The sequence below is a fragment of the Salvelinus fontinalis genome, chromosome 7 (genome assembly GCF_029448725.1).
Source record: "Salvelinus fontinalis isolate EN_2023a chromosome 7, ASM2944872v1, whole genome shotgun sequence".
In the NCBI taxonomy this organism is placed as follows: domain Eukaryota; kingdom Metazoa; phylum Chordata; class Actinopteri; order Salmoniformes; family Salmonidae; genus Salvelinus; species Salvelinus fontinalis.
Window position 1 is genome coordinate 9,285,025 of NC_074671.1, and position 17,500 is coordinate 9,302,524.

Below are 17,500 nucleotides of genomic sequence, written 5' to 3' on the forward strand. Positions count from 1 at the left end.
TCCATTTCTAACATCTATCTCCATCTCTACCATCTCTCTCCATCTCTACCGTCTATCTCCATCTCTACCATCTCTCTCCATCTCCACCATCTCTCTCCATCTCTACCATCTCTCTCCATCTCTACCATCTCTACCATCTCTCTCCATCTCTACCATCTATCTCCATCTCTACCATCTCTACCATCTCTCTCCATCTCTCTCCATCTCTCTCCATCTCTACCATCTATCTCCATTTCTCTCCATCTCTCTCCATCTCTACCATCTATCTCCATCTCTCTCCATCTCTACCATCTCTACCATCTATCTCCATCTCTATCCATCTCTACCATCTATCTCCATCTCTCTCCATCTCTCTCCATCTCTACCATCTATCTCCATCTCTCTCCATCTCTCTCCATCTCTACCATCTATCTCCATCTCTCTCCATCTCTCTCCATCTCTACCATCTATCTCCATCTCTACCATCTCTCTCCATCTCTACCATCTATCTCCATCTCTCTCCATCTCTCTCCATCTCTACCATCTATCTCCATCTCTCTCCATCTCTACCATCTCTCTCCATCTCTACCATCTCTCTCCATCTCTCTCCATCTCTACCATCTCTCTCATCTCTCTCCATCTCCACTATCTCTCTCCATTTCTAACATCTATCTCCATCTCTACCATCTCTCTCCATCTCTACCGTCTATCTCCATCTCTACCATCTCTCTCCATCTCTCTCCATCTCCACCATCTCTCTCCATTTCTAACATCTATCTCCATCTCTACCATCTCTCTCCATCTCTACCGTCTATCTCCATCTCTACCATCTCTCTCCATCTCCACCATCTCTCTCCATCTCTACCATCTCTCTCCATCTCTACCATCTCTACCATCTCTCTCCATCTCTACCATCTATCTCCATCTCTCTCCATCTCTCTCCATCTCTACCATCTCTCTCCATCTCTACCATCTCTCTCCATCTCTACCATCTCCACCATCTCTCTCCATCTCTACCATCTCTCTCCATCTCTACCATCTCTCTCCATCTCTACCATCTCTCTCCATCTCTACCATCTATCTCCATCTCTCTCCATCTCTACCATCTCTCTCCATCTCTACCATCTCTCTCCATCTCTACCATCTCTCTCCATCTCTACCATCTATCTCCATCTCTTTCCATCTCCACCATCTCTCTCCATCTCTACCATCTCTCTCCATCTCTCTCCATCTCTACCATATCTCTCCATCTCTCTCCATCTCTCTCCATCTCTACCATATATCTCCATCTCTCTTGAGGATTGAATCCCAGCCTAAAGACCCATATGGCTTGGGACTACAGGTTTGGTTTGAATCCCAGCCTAAAGACCCATATGGCTTGGGACTACAGGTTTGGATTGAATCCCAGCCTAAAGACCCATATGGTTTGGGACTACAGGTTTGGATTGAATCCCAGCCTAAAGACCCATATGGTTTGGGACTACAGGTTTGGATTGAATCCCAGCCTAAAGACCCATATGACTTGGGACTACAGGTTTGGTTTGAATCCCTACCATCTATCTCTACCATCTATCTCCATCTCTACCATCTCTCTCCATCTCTACCATCTATCTCCATCGCTCTCCATCTCTATCATCTCTCTCCATCGCTCTCCATCTCTACCATCTATCTCCATCTATCTCCATCTATCTCCATCTCTATCATCTCTCTCCATCTCTATCATCTCTCTCCATCTCTACCATCTATCTCCATCTATCTCCATCTCTATCATCTCTCTCCATCTCTACCATCTCTCTCCATCTCTACCATCTATCTCCATCGCTCTCCATCTCTACCATCTCTCTCCATCTCTACCATCTATCTCCATCGCTCTCCATCTCTACCATCTCTCTCCATCTCTACCATCTCTCTCCATCTCTACCATCTCTCTCCATCTCTACCATCTATCTCCATCTCTACCATCTATCTCCATCTATCTCCATCTCTACCATCTCTCTCCATCTCTCTCCATCTCTACCATCTCTCTCCATCTCTACCATCTATCTCCATCGCTCTCCATCTCTACCATCTCTCTCCATCTCTACCATCTATTTCCATCGCTACCATCTCTACCATCTCTACCATCTATCTCCATCCCTCTCCATCCCTCTCCTTCTCTCTCTATAGCTCTCCATCTCTCTCCATCTTTTTCCATCCATCTCCATCGCTCTCCATCTCTACCATCTCTCTCCATCTCTACCATCTATCTCTATCGCTCTCCATCTATCTCCATCGCTCTCCATCTCTCTATCGCTCTCTATAGCTCTCCATCGCTCTCCATCTCTACCATCTCTCTCCATCTATCTCCATCTCTCTCCATCTTTCGCTATAGCTCTCCATCTATCTCCATCTCTCTCTATCGCTCTCCATCTCTACCATCTCTCTCCATATCTACCATCTATCTCCATCTCTCTCCATCTCTCTTCATCTCTCTCCATCTCTCTCCACAGCTCTCCATCTCTCTCCATCTCTCTCCATCACTCTCTCCATCTCTACCATCTCTACCATCTATCTCCATCTCTCTCTATAGCTCTCCATCTCTCTCTATAGTTCTCCATCTCTCTCCATCTCTTTCCATCTATCTCCATCTCTACCATTTGTAGGGCTCCCGAGTGGCGCAGCGGTCTAAGGCATTGCATCTCAGTGCTAGAAGCGTCACTACAGACCCTGGTTTGATTCCAGGCTGTATCACAACCAGCCGTGATTGGGAGTCCCATAGGACAGCGCACAATTGGCCCGGCGTCGTCCGGGTTAGGATTTGGCAGGGCTAGGCCGTCATTGTAAATGAGAATTTGTTCTTAAGTGAGTTGCCTAGTTACTGTGTGTGTGTGTAATTGGGGTTTCTGTCCTGTAGCTTACCGGAATGTTGACAAACAATTTCTCCATCTCCTCCGAGGACAGGAAGGTGGTAAGAGGTGCCATAAAATACTGGATGGGAAAAACACAGAGGTAGAAAAATAATTCCACTAAAACAGGAGAGGAAGTCAAGCAGTTTCTGGAAAATAATGATTTCAAGCACAACATACGTGATTTATCAGAACAATCCTAAAGCTGGAATCCTAATGGTGAAACTGTCACGTCCATTCACGATATTACAACAACAAAGTAGTTACTGGAAACAACTAAACGTGTTTTTGTACCCCATCGAACATCATTGCACGTGTGACAGAATAGCAGAATATGTCATTCAATTCCCCTACTGAGGATTAAATAGTATCTGCCTACATAAGGGACTATTTTATATAACGTCATGAGCGTAATAGTTCAGTATTAATTGGATTGTGAGTATACAGTGTGAAAGGGGAGGTATTTGCCAGTAACACCAGAGAGATAGGGGAGGTACTGTATTTGGCAGTAACACCAGAGAGATAGGGGAGGTACTGTATTTGGCAGGAACACCAGAGAGATAGGGGAGGTACTGTATTTGGCAGTAACACCAGAGAGATAGGGGAGGTACTGTATTTGGCAGGAACACCAGAGAGATAGGGGAGGTACTGTATTTGGCAGTAACACCAGAGAGATAGGGGAGGTATTGCATTTGGCAGTAACACCAGAGAGATAGGGGAGGTACTGTATTTGGCAGTAACACAAGAGAGATAGGGGAGGTACTGTATTTGGCAGTAACACCAGAGAGATAGGGGAGGTACTGTGTTTGGCAGTAACACCAGAGAGATAGGGGAGGTACTGTATTTGGCAGTAATACCTTCTCTATGGAGTCCAGAGTCTCTGTGTACTTCTCCTCAGTCTGCTTGATCTCTGTCAGACAGCAGCTCCTGATGTCCGGCTCTACCTGCTTCTGGAACGACTACACACACACACACACACACACACACACACACACACACACACACACACACACACACACACACACACACACACACACACACACACACACACACACACACACACACACACACACACACACACACATACAGACAGACAGCTGTCTAAGCAGAGCCTTCAGTATTAAATCATGGACACCATATGTGGGGTGTTTGACCTCCTGAGTAAGGGCACACAGAACTCCAACCAAAAACCACTAACAGTAGGTGTCACTCATAACACTGGAGTAGACAGCAGCTTAAGGTTGAGGAGAGAGGAGGAGAGAGAGAGAGAGAGAGAGAGAGAACAAGAGAGAGAGAGAGAGAGAAAGAGAGAGAGAGAGAGAACGAGAGAGAGAGAGAACGAGAGAGAGAGAGAGAGAGAGAGAGAGAGAGAGAGAGAGAGAGAGAGAGAGAGAGAGAGAGAGAGAGAGAGAGAGAGAGAGAGAGAGAGAGAACGAGAGAACGAGAGAACGGGAGACAGAGAGAGAGAGAGAACGAGAGAACGAGAGAGAGAGAGAGAGAGAGAACGAGAGAACGAGAGACAGAGAGAGAGAGAGAACGAGAGAACGAGAGACAGAGAGAGTGTGTGAGGGAGAGAATGTGAGACAGAGGGAGAGAGAAAAAGAGGGAGAACTAACCAGAGGAGGAGGGACGGCTTCAGCCTTCATCAGATCTTCATAGATCTCTCCTCCGTCTTCATCATCGTAGACACAGTCATAAAGATCCTCCTCATCCTCCACACCTTTCTCACTGTCACACACACAGGAAGGAGGAACACATTATCACACTATCTATAATGACACTATAATGACACTCATTATAACAACCCTCATTTGTCAAGAGGCACAAGACAGGAGAGATCATGAGGATATAAACAGTACAAAAATATGTTGAAAATGCGTGTTTTTGGTTGAAAATGTGTATTTTATTTGAAAAAACTTTGAAAATGTGTATTTTTTGGTTGAAAAGACGTTGAAAATGTGTATTTTCGGTTGAAAATGTGTATTTTTGGTTGAAAATGTGTATTTTTGGTTGAAAACGTCTTGTGCTCCCAGGGAACCCAGAGGTAAGGCGAGACATACTCAATCAGATCCACCAGATGGTTATAGATGTCCTCGTCTTCTTCTAGACTCTCCTCTGAAGGAAAAGGCCTTTTGGAACGAAAAAAGCACAAAATCAGCAACGGCTCAAAACATGTACTGAAACACAACATCATTTGATTTAGAAATTAAAATAAACACAAGAACTTACTTTATTCCAGTTTGTTCTGAAATCGAAGTGCTGGACAGTTTGGACAATGTGTCCATAACCTGCAATGAAAATGAATAGAAACGTTTTAGACTTGGTTACTGTAATTGAGTATATATATTAGTGTTGTACTTCTGTTGTTTAGTCAATAGAGGGCAGTGTTGCTCAATTGTACAATTATTACAGGACGAGACCTGTGGAAGAGTAGTAAATTATTTGAGTGATTAAATGACTTTCCAAAGTATTCCATACGGTTAAGAAAATGGTTTCTATTGCATAATTAATAGAAAGTAGTAATAATCATCCTAATATTTTTTCTCTCATTTCAGACCAAAATATTCTGTAAACACCAGCCTGAGCTGCTTGTAAATGAAGAAAAGGCAGTGACTCTGTCAGCTGCTACAGAATCACACAGTGTTCATAGGATGTCATCAATACAATTACAATAGGGAATTATCAGTGTGACCTCTGTTCAGTCTGCTGTCAATCACTATGCACAGAATAATCCATAACATTCAGTATTAAAAGGGACATTCAGTATTAAAGGGATACTTTGAGATTTTGGCATTAAGGCCCTTTTTAATCTACTCCCCCAATGTCAGATGAATTTGTGGATACCATTTTTATTTATCTGTGTCTAGCAGATACCCATAGACTTCCAATCACTAGGCTAACGCTAGTTAGCATTGGCTTGCGAAACTACCTCTTACTTCATACTGAACACAAATACATAAAATTGTATCCACGAGTTGATCTGACTCTGGGGAGGTAGATAAAAGGGCCAACATCCTGAAGTATCCCTTTAAGTCTAGTAATCATCAACCCCCAGCTTGAGTGTCAAAACAGAACACTGGAAATCATGTCTGTAACAGAAATGGAAAATATATACATATGCTTTACATTGTCTTAATCCCTCTAAATTGGGTATGAACTTTAGTGATCATACATTTCCCCATTACACTCCTTATTTGTATTCTATTTTTAATTAACCTTTATTTAACCTTTATTTAAACTTTAACTAGGCAGTCAGATAACCCGATAGAGAATTCCTGTAAGTAAACCATGGTACATTAATTACTAGATAAAAAAATAAAGCAAAGAAAGGAAAATCCAAAAAGACCAACGTAACGAACCAACAGCGTAAAAGTGGATGAAGAATAAAATCAATGATTGTATCTTTAACTTAATTAGTAGTGTTCGGCTCTGTGAGTCGATGAACATGTGATTGACAAGTATGACGTAATGACATGTAATTTCACGCTGAAGTGGTCAGTAATGACCTCTGTCCTTGACCGGATCGACTGAGAGTCTTTCTAACAGCATGCTAATGAGCCAAAATAACACTTTATACACTTTAACAGACATGTACTTATAGTGTCTTCATATGTCCTGTTAACTCATATGTTGTAGTTCCTATAGTGGGTTCATATGTCCTGTTAACTCATATGTTGTAGTTCCTATAGTGGGTTCATATGTCCTGTTAACTCATATGTTGTAGTTCCTATAGTGGCTTCATATGTCCTGTTAAATCATATGTTGTAGTTCCTATAGTGGCTTCATATGTCCTGTTAACTCATATGTTGTAGTTCCTATAGTGGCTTCATATGTCCTGTTAACTCATATGTTGTAGTTCCTATAGTGGCTTCATATGTCCTGTTAACTCATATGTTGTAGTTCCTATAGTGGCTTCATATGTCCTGTTAACTCATATGTTGTAGTTCCTATAGTGGCTTCATATGTCCTGTTAACTCATATGTTGTAGTTCCTATAGTGGCTTCATATGTCCTGTTAACTCATATGTTGTAGTTCCTATGGTGTCTTCATATGTCCTGTTAACTCATATGTTGTAGTTCCTATAGTGGCTTAATTTGTCTTGTTAACTCATATGTTGTAGTTCCTATGGTGGCTTCATATGTCCTGTTAACTCATATGTTGTAGTTCCTATGGTGGCTTCATATGTCCTGTTAACTCATATGTTGTAGTTCCTATAGTGGCTTCATATGTCCTGTTAACTCATATGTTGTAGTTCCTATGGAGGCTTCATATGTCCTGTTAACTCATATGTTGTAGTTCCTATGGAGGCTTCATATGTCCTGTTAACTCATATGTTGTAGTTCCTATAGTGGCTTCAAATGTCCTGTTAACTCATATGTGGTAGTTCCTATGGTGGCTTCATATGTCCTGTTAACTCATATGTTGTAGTTCCTATAGTGGCTTCAAATGTCTTGTTAACTCATATGTTGTAGTTCCTATAGTGGCTTAATTTGTCTTGTTAACTCATATGTTGTAGTTCCTATAGTGGCTTAATTTGTCTTGTTAACTCATATGTTGTAGTTCCTATAGTGGCTTCATATGTCCTGTTAACTCATATGTTGTAGTTCCTATAGTGGCTTCAAATGTCCTGTTAACTCATATGTTGTAGTTCCTATAGTGTCTTCATTTGTCCTGTTAACTCATATGTTGTAGTTCCTATAGTGGCTTCATATGTCCTGTTAACTCATATGTAGTAGTTCCTATAGTGGCTTCATATGTCCTGTTAACTCATATGTGGTAGTTCCTATAGTGGCTTCATATGTCCTGTTAACTCATATGTTGTAGTTCCTATAGTGGCTTCATATGTCCTGTTAACTCATATGTGGTAGTTCCTATAGTGGCTTCATATGTCCTGTTAACTCATATGTTGTAGTTCCTATAGTGGCTTCATATGTCCTGTTAACTCATATGTTGTAGTTCCTATAGTGGCTTCATATGTCCTGTTAACTCATATGTGGTAGTTCCTATAGTGGCTTCATATGTCCTGTTAACTCATATGTTGTAGTTCCTATAGTGGCTTCATATGTCCTTTTAACTCATATGTTGTAGTTCCTATGGTGGCTTCATATGTCCTGTTAACTCATATGTTGTCGTTCCTATAGTGTCTTCATATGTCCTGTTAACTCATATGTTGTAGTTCTTAGAGTGGCGTAACATATAGAAGTGTCAGTTAACTCATAAGTTGTAGTTCTTATATCAAATCAAATTGTATTGGTCACATACCCATGGTTAGCAGATGTTAATGCGAGTGTAGCAAAATGCTTGTGCTTCTAGTTCCAACAGTGCAGTAATATCTAACAATTCCCAACAACTACCAAATACACACAAATCTAACAATTCCCCAACAACTACCTAATACACACAAATCTAAAAGGGGTGAATGAGAATATGTACATATAAATATGGACTAGCGATGGCCGAGCAGCATAGGCAAGGGGCAGTAGATGGTATAAAATACAGTATATACTGTACATATGATATAAGTAATGTAAGATATGTAAACATTATTAAAGTGGCATTATTTAAAGTGACTAGGGATCCATTTATTAAAGTGTCCAGTGATTGGGTCTCAATGTAGACAGCCGCTTTTCTGAGTTAGTGATGGCTGTTTAGTAGTCTGATGGCATTGAGATAGAAGCTGTTTTTCAGTCTCTCTGTCCCAGCCTTGATGCACCTGTACTGACCTCGCCTTCTGGACGGTAGCGGGGTGAACAGGCAGTGGCTCAGGTGGTTGTTGTTCTTGATGATCTTTTCGGCCTTCCTGTGACTTCGGGCTCTGTAGGTGTCATGGAAGGCAGGTAGTTTTCCCCCAGTGATGGTGGTGCGGTCTGCACAACGTCTCTGGAGAGCTCTGTGGTTGCGGGCGGTGCATTTGCCGTACCAGGCTGTGATACAGCCCGACAGGATGCTCTCAATTGTGCATCTGTAAAGGTTTGACAGGGTTTTGGGTGACAAGCCAAATTTCTTCAGCCTCCTGAGGTCTGTGTGAGTGGACCATTTCAGTCTGTCTGTGATGTGTACACCGAGGAACTTAAAACTTTCCACCTTCTCCACTACTGTCCCGTGAATATGGATAGGGGGGTGCTCCCTCTGCTGTTTCCTGAAGTCCACGATCATCTCCTTTGTTTTGTTGACGTTGAGTGAGAGATTGTTTTCCTGACACCACACTCTGAGTGCCCTCACCTCCTCCCTGTAGGCTGTCTCGTCGTTGATGGTAATCAAGCCCACTACTGTTGTGTCGTCTGCAAACATGATGATTGAGTTGGAGGCGTGCATGGCCACGCAGTCGTGGGTGAACAGGAAGTACAGGAGGGGGCTGAGCACGCCTTGTGGGGCCCCCGTGTTGAGGATCAGCGTGGCGGGGGTGTTGTTGCCTACCTTCACAACTTGGGGTCGGAACCATCAGGAAGTCCAGGACTCACAGTCCAGTTGCACAGGGAGGGGTTGAGACCCAGGGCCCTGAGCTTAGTGATGAGCTTGGAGGGTATTATGGTGTTGAAGGCTGAGCTGTAGTCAATGAACAGCATTCTGACATAGGTATTCCTCTTGTCCAGATGGGATAGGGCAGTGTGCAGTGCGATGGTGATTGCGTCATCTGTGGACCCGTTGGGGCGGTATGCAAACTGAAGGGGGTCTAGGGTGGCCGGTAAGGTGGCAGTGATATGATCCTTGACTAGCCTCTCAAAGCACTTCATGATGAGAGAAGTGAGTGCTACGGGGCGGTAGTCATTTAGTTCAGTTACCTTTGTCTTCTTGGGTACATGAACAATGGTAGCAATCTTGAAGCATATGGGGACAACAGACTGGGTTAGGGAGCAATTAAATTTGTCCGTAAACACACCAGTCAGCTGGTCTGCGCATGCTCTGAGGACGCGGCTAGGGATGCCGTCTAGGCCAGCAGCCTTGTGAGGGTTAACACGTTTAAGTGTTTTACTCACGTCAGCCACTGAGAAGGAGAGGGGGGGAGGGACGCAGTCTTTGTTAGCGAGCAATGACGGTGGCACTGTATTATCCTCAAAGCGGGCAAAGACGTTGTTTAGTTTGTCTGGAAGCGTGACGTCGGTATCTGTGAAGTGGCTGTTTTTGTAGTCCGTGATTTCCTGTACACCCTGCCACATACATCTCGTGTCTGAGCCATTGAATTGCGACTCCACCTTGTCCCTGTACCGGCATTTCACTTGTTTGATTGCCTTGGAGGGAATAACTACACTGTTTAAATTCAGCCATATTCTCAGACCTCTTTCCATGGTTAAATGCGGTGGATCGCGCTTTCACTTTTGCACGAATGCCGCCATCCATCCACGGTTTCTGGTTAGGGTAGGTTTTAATAGTCACAGTGGGTACAACATCTCCTATACACTTCTTTATAAACACACTCACCGAGTCAGCGTATAGATCAATGTTGTTCCCTGAGTCAGCGTATAGATCAATGTTGTTCCCCGAGTCAGCGTATAGATCAATGTTGTTCCCTGAGTCAGCGTATAGATCAATGGTGTTCCCTGAGTCAGCGTATAGATCAATGGTGTTCCCTGAGTCAGCGTATAGATCAATGTTGTTCTCTGAGTCAGCGTATAGATCAATGTTGTTCCCTGAGTCAGCGTATAGATCAATGGTGTTCCCTGAGTCAGCGTATAGATCAATGGTGTTCCCTGAGTCAGCGTATAGATCAATGGTGTTCCCTGAGTAAGCGTATAGATCAATGGTGTTCCCTGAGTCAGCGTATAGATCAATGTGTTCCCTGAGTCAACGTATAGATCAATGGTGTTCCCTGAGTCAGCGTATAGATCAATGGTGTTCCCTGAGTCAACGTATAGATCAATGGTGTTCCCTGAGTCAACGTATAGATCAATGGTGTTCCCTGAGTCAGGGTATAGATCAATGGTGTTCCCTGAGTCAACGTATAGATCAACGTTGTTCCCAGAGTCAGCGTATAGATCAATGGTGTTCCCTGAGTCAGGGTATAGATCAATGTTGTTCCCTGAGTCAGGGTATAGATCAATGGTGTTCCCTGAGTCAGGGTATAGATCAATGGTGTTCCCTGAGTCAGGGTATAGATCAATGGTGTTCCCTGAGTCAGGGTATAGATCAATGGTGTTCCCTGAGTCAGGGTATAGATCAATGGTGTTCCCTGAGTCAGGGTATAGATCAATGGTGTTCCCTGAGTCAACGTATAGATCAATGTTGTTCCCTGAGTCAGAGTATAGATCAATGTTGTTCCCTGAGTCAGGGTATAGATCAATGGTGTTCCCTGAGTCAGGGTATAGATCAATGTTGTTCCCTGAGTCAGGGTATAGATCAATGTTGTTCCCTGAGGCTGACTGGAACATATTCCAGTCCGCGTGATCAAAAGAATCTTGGAGTGTGGCTTTCGATTGGTCAGACCAGCATTGAATGGTTCTCGTCACTGGTACATCCTGTTTGAGTTTCTGCCTATAAGCCGAGACGAGCAAGATGGCGTCGTGGTCTTATTTGCTGAAGGGAGGGCGGGGGAGGGTTTTGTATGCTTCACGGAAGTTAGAGTAGCAGAGGTCAAGATTATTGGCCCTATGTGTCGTGCCCATCAATGTGCTGATGAAATTTAGGTAACATTGATCTCAAATTTGCTTTAGGAATACCAGGACAGAGGACAGAGGCCACATCAGGCCATAGGAATACCAGAATAGAGGCCACATCAGGCCATAGGAATACCAGGACAGAGGACAGAGGCCACATTAGGCCATAGGAATACCAGGACAGAGAACAGAGGCCACCTCAGGCCATAGGAATACCAGGACAGATATCACAGTCAAGGGAAACAGCCTCATGTAATCTGCAGTAGGAGTACAGCCTCATGTAATCTGCAGTAGGAGTACAGCCTCATGTAATCTGCAGTAGGAGTACAGCCTCATGTAATCTGCACTAAGGGAAACAGCCTCATGTAATCTACAGTAGGGGAAACAGCCTCATGTAATCTGCAGTAAGGGAAACAGCCTCATGTAATCTGCAGTAAGGGAAACAGCCTCATGTAATCTGCAGTAAGGGAAACAGCCTCATGTAATCTGTAGTAAGGGAAACAGCCTCATGTAATCTGTAGTAAGGGAAACAGCCTCATGTAATCTGCAGTAATGGAAACAGCCTCATGTAATCTGCAGTAAGGGAAACAGCCTCATGTAATCTGCACTAAGGGAAACAGCCTCATGTAATCTGCAGTAGGGGAAACAGCCTCATGTAATCTGCAGTAATGGAAACAGCCTCATGTAATCTGCAGTAAGGGAAACAGCCTCATGTAATCTGCAGTAAGGGAAACAGCCTCATGTAATCTGCAGTAATGGAAACAGCCTCATGTAATCTGCAGTAGGGGAAACAGCCTCATGTAATCTGCAGTAAGGGAAACAGCCTCATGTAATCTGCAGTAAGGGAAACAGCCTCATGTAATCTGTAGTAAGGGAAACAGCCTCATGTAATCTGCAGTAAGGGAAACAGCCTCATGTAATCTGCAGTAAGGGAAACAGCCTCATGTAATCTGCAGTAAGGGAAACAGCCTCATGTAATCTGCAGTAAGGGAAACAGCCTCATGTAATCTGCAGTAGGGGAAACAGCCTCATGTAATCTGCAGTAGGGGAAACAGCCTCATGTAATCTGCAGTAGGGGAAACAGCCTCATGTAATCTGCAGTAAGGGAAACAGCTTTATGTAATCTGCAGTAAGGGAAACAGCTTTATGTAATCTGCACTAAGGGAAACAGCCTCATGTAATCTGCAGTAAGGGAAACAGCCTCATGTAATCTGCAGTAAGGGAAACAGCCTCATGTAATCTGTAGTAAGGGAAACAGCCTCATGTAATCTGCAGTAAGGGAAACAGCCTCATGTAATCTGCAGTAAGGGAAACAGCCTCATGTAATCTGCAGTAAGGGAAACAGCCTCATGTAATCTGCAGTAAGGGAAACAGCCTCATGTAATCTGCAGTAGGGGAAACAGCCTCATGTAATCTGCAGTAGGGGAAACAGCCTCATGTAATCTGCAGTAGGGGAAACAGCCTCATGTAATCTGCAGTAAGGGAAACAGCTTTATGTAATCTGCAGTAAGGGAAACAGCTTTATGTAATCTGCACTAAGGGAAACAGCCTCATGTAATCTGCAGTAAGGGAAACAGCCTCATGTAATCTGCAGTAAGGGAAACAGCCTCATGTAATCTGCACTAAGGGAAACAGCCTCATGTAATCTGCAGTAAGGGAAACAGCCTCATGTAATCTGCAGTAAGGGAAACAGCCTCATGTAATCTGCAGTAAGGGAAACAGCCTCATGTAATCTGAAGTAAGGGAAACAGCCTCATGTAATCTGCACTAAGGGAAACAGCCTCATGTAATCTGCAGTAAGGGAAACAGCCTCATGTAATCTGCAGTAGGAGTACAGCCTCATGTAATCTGCAGTAGGGGAAACAGCTTTATGTAATCTGCAGTAAGGGAAACAGCTTTATGTAATCTGCAGTAATGGAAACAGCCTCATGTAATCTGCAGTAGGGGAAACAGCCTCATGTAATCTGCAGTAAGGGAAACAGCCTCATGTAATCTGCAGTAGGGGAAACAGCCTCATGTAATCTGCAGTAGGGGAAACAGCCTCATGTAATCTGTAGTAGGGGAAACAGCCTCATGTAATCTGCAGTAGGGGAAACAGCCTCATGTAATCTGCAGTAAGGGAAACAGCCTCATGTAATCTGCAGTAAGGGAAACAGCCTCATGTAATCTGCAGTAAGGGAAACAGCCTCATGTAATCTGTAGTAAGGGAAACAGCCTCATGTAATCTGTAGTAAGGGAAACAGCCTCATGTCATCTGCAGTAGGAGAAACAGCCTCATGTAATCTGCAGTAAGGGAAACAGCCTCATGTAATCTGCAGTAATGGAAACAGCCTCATGTAATCTGCAGTAGGGGAAACAGCCTCATGTAATCTGCAGTAAGGGAAACAGCCTCATGTAATCTGCAGTAATGGAAACAGCCTCATGTAATCTGCAGTAGGGGAAACAGCCTCATGTCATCTGCAGTAGGAGAAACAGCCTCATGTAATCTGCAGTAAGGGAAACAGCCTCATGTAATCTGCAGTAGGGGAAACAGCCTCATGTAATCTGCAGTAAGGGAAACAGCCTCATGTAATCTGCAGTAAGGGAAACAGCCTCATGTAATCTGTAGTAAGGGAAACAGCCTCATGTAATCTGCAGTAAGGGAAACAGCCTCATGTAATCTGCAGTAAGGGAAACAGCCTCATGTAATCTGCAGTAAGGGAAACAGCCTCATGTAATCTGTAGTAAGGGAAACAGCCTCATGTAATCTGCAGTAAGGGAAACAGCCTCATGTAATCTGCAGTAGGGGAAACAGCCTCATGTAATCTGTAGTAAGGGAAACAGCCTCATGTAATCTGCAGTAGGAGTACAGCCTCATGTAATCTGCAGTAAGGGAAACAGCCTCATGTAATCTGCAGTAAGGGAAACAGCCTCATGTAATCTGCAGTAAGGGAAACAGCCTCATGTAATCTGCAGTAAGGGAAACAGCCTCATGTAATCTGCAGTAAGGGAAACAGCCTCATGTAATCTGCAGTAAGGGAAACAGCCTCATGTAATCTGCACTAAGGGAAACAGCCTCATGTAATCTGCACTAAGGGAAACAGCCTCATGTAATCTGCAGTAAGGGAAACAGCCTCATGTAATCTGCACTAAGGGAAACAGCCTCATGTAATCTGCAGTAAGGGAAACAGCTTTATGTAATCTGCACTAAGGGAAACAGCCTCATGTAATCTGCAGTAAGGGAAACAGCCTCATGTAATCTGCAGTAAGGGAAACAGCCTCATGTAATCTGCAGTAAGGGAAACAGCCTCATGTAATCTGCAGTAAGGGAAACAGCCTCATGTAATCTGCAGTAAGGGAAACAGCCTCATGTAATCTGCAGTAAGGGAAACAGCCTCATGTAATCTGCAGTAAGGGAAACAGCCTCATGTAATCTGCAGTAGGGGAAACAGCCTCATGTAATCTGCAGTAGGGGAAACAGCCTCATGTAATCTGCAGTAGGGGAAACAGCCTCATGTAATCTGCAGTAAGGGAAACAGCTTTATGTAATCTGCAGTAAGGGAAACAGCTTTATGTAATCTGCACTAAGGGAAACAGCCTCATGTAATCTGCAGTAAGGGAAACAGCCTCATGTAATCTGCAGTAAGGGAAACAGCCTCATGTAATCTGCACTAAGGGAAACAGCCTCATGTAATCTGCAGTAAGGGAAACAGCCTCATGTAATCTGCAGTAAGGGAAACAGCCTCATGTAATCTGCAGTAAGGGAAACAGCCTCATGTAATCTGAAGTAAGGGAAACAGCCTCATGTAATCTGCACTAAGGGAAACAGCCTCATGTAATCTGCAGTAAGGGAAACAGCCTCATGTAATCTGCAGTAGGAGTACAGCCTCATGTAATCTGCAGTAGGGGAAACAGCTTTATGTAATCTGCAGTAAGGGAAACAGCTTTATGTAATCTGCAGTAATGGAAACAGCCTCATGTAATCTGCAGTAGGGGAAACAGCCTCATGTAATCTGCAGTAATGGAAACAGCCTCATGTAATCTGCAGTAAGGGAAACAGCCTCATGTAATCTGCACTAAGGGAAACAGCCTCATGTAATCTGCAGTAGGGGAAACAGCCTCATGTAATCTGCAGTAAGGGAAACAGCCTCATGTAATCTGCAGTAAGGGAAACAGCCTCATGTAATCTGCAGTAAGGGAAACAGCCTCATGTAATCTGCAGTAGGGGAAACAGCCTCATGTAATCTGTAGTAAGGGAAACAGCCTCATGTAATCTGTAGTAAGGGAAACAGCCTCATGTAATCTGCAGTAGGGGAAACAGCCTCATGTAATCTGTAGTAGGGGAAACAGCCTCATGTAATCTGCACTAAGGGAAACAGCCTCATGTAATCTGCACTAAGGGAAACAGCCTCATGTAATCTGCAGTAGGGGAAACAGCCTCATGTAATCTGCAGTAAGGGAAACAGCCTCATGTAATCTGCAGTAGGGGAAACAGCCTCATGTAATCTGCAGTAGGGGAAACAGCCTCATGTAATCTGTAGTAGGGGAAACAGCCTCATGTAATCTGCAGTAGGGGAAACAGCCTCATGTAATCTGCAGTAAGGGAAACAGCCTCATGTAATCTGCAGTAAGGGAAACAGCCTCATGTAATCTGCAGTAAGGGAAACAGCCTCATGTAATCTGTAGTAAGGGAAACAGCCTCATGTAATCTGTAGTAAGGGAAACAGCCTCATGTCATCTGCAGTAGGAGAAACAGCCTCATGTAATCTGCAGTAAGGGAAACAGCCTCATGTAATCTGCAGTAATGGAAACAGCCTCATGTAATCTGCATTAGGGGAAACAGCCTCATGTAATCTGCAGTAAGGGAAACAGCCTCATGTAATCTGCAGTAATGGAAACAGCCTCATGTAATCTGCAGTAGGGGAAACAGCCTCATGTCATCTGCAGTAGGAGAAACAGCCTCATGTAATCTGCAGTAAGGGAAACAGCCTCATGTAATCTGCAGTAGGGGAAACAGCCTCATGTAATCTGCAGTAAGGGAAACAGCCTCATGTAATCTGCAGTAAGGGAAACAGCCTCATGTAATCTGTAGTAAGGGAAACAGCCTCATGTAATCTGCAGTAAGGGAAACAGCCTCATGTAATCTGCAGTAAGGGAAACAGCCTCATGTAATCTGCAGTAAGGGAAACAGCCTCATGTAATCTGTAGTAAGGGAAACAGCCTCATGTAATCTGCAGTAAGGGAAACAGCCTCATGTAATCTGCAGTAGGGGAAACAGCCTCATGTAATCTGTAGTAAGGGAAACAGCCTCATGTAATCTGCAGTAGGAGTACAGCCTCATGTAATCTGCAGTAAGGGAAACAGCCTCATGTAATCTGCAGTAAGGGAAACAGCCTCATGTAATCTGCAGTAAGGGAAACAGCCTCATGTAATCTGCAGTAAGGGAAACAGCCTCATGTAATCTGCAGTAAGGGAAACAGCCTCATGTAATCTGCACTAAGGGAAACAGCCTCATGTAATCTGCACTAAGGGAAACAGCCTCATGTAATCTGCACTAAGGGAAACAGCCTCATGTAATCTGCAGTAAGGGAAACAGCCTCATGTAATCTGCACTAAGGGAAACAGCCTCATGTAATCTGTAGTAAGGGAAACAGCCTCAAGTAATCTGCACTAAGGGAAACAGCCTCATGTAATCTGCACTAAGGGAAACAGCCTCATGTAATCTGCAGTAGGGGAAACAGCCTCATGTAATCTGCAGTAGGGGAAACAGCCTCATGTAATCTGCAGTAGGAGTACAGCCTCATGTAATCTGCAGTAGGGGAAACAGCCTCATGTAATCTGCAGTAGGGGAAACAGCCTCATGTAATCTGCAGTAAGGGAAACAGCCTCATGTAATCTGCAGTAAGGGAAACAGCCTCATGTAATCTGCAGTAAGGGAAACAGCCTCATGTAATCTGCACTAAGGGAAACAGCCTCATGTAATCTGCACTAAGGGAAACAGCCTCATGTAATCTGCAGTAGGGGAAACAGCCTCATGTAATCTGCAGTAGGGGAAACAGCCTCATG

At 43.9% G+C, this 17,500-nt stretch overlaps 1 protein-coding gene across 1 annotated transcript in view; it reads right to left on the minus strand.

Moving 5' to 3' along the window:
- LOC129858891 (guanine nucleotide exchange factor VAV3-like) overlaps window positions 1-17,500 on the minus strand; it is a 160,203-nt gene that overhangs the window by 81,973 nt on the left and 60,730 nt on the right. Inside the window, exons 3-7 of the mRNA XM_055928128.1 lie at window positions 5,094-5,152; window positions 4,925-4,993; window positions 4,481-4,592; window positions 3,722-3,814; window positions 2,878-2,946 (exon numbers count right to left, since the gene is read on the minus strand). Of these exons, the coding sequence (XP_055784103.1) occupies window positions 2,878-2,946; window positions 3,722-3,814; window positions 4,481-4,592; window positions 4,925-4,993; window positions 5,094-5,152 (402 nt within the window). The remainder of the gene's footprint in view (window positions 1-2,877; window positions 2,947-3,721; window positions 3,815-4,480; window positions 4,593-4,924; window positions 4,994-5,093; window positions 5,153-17,500) is intronic.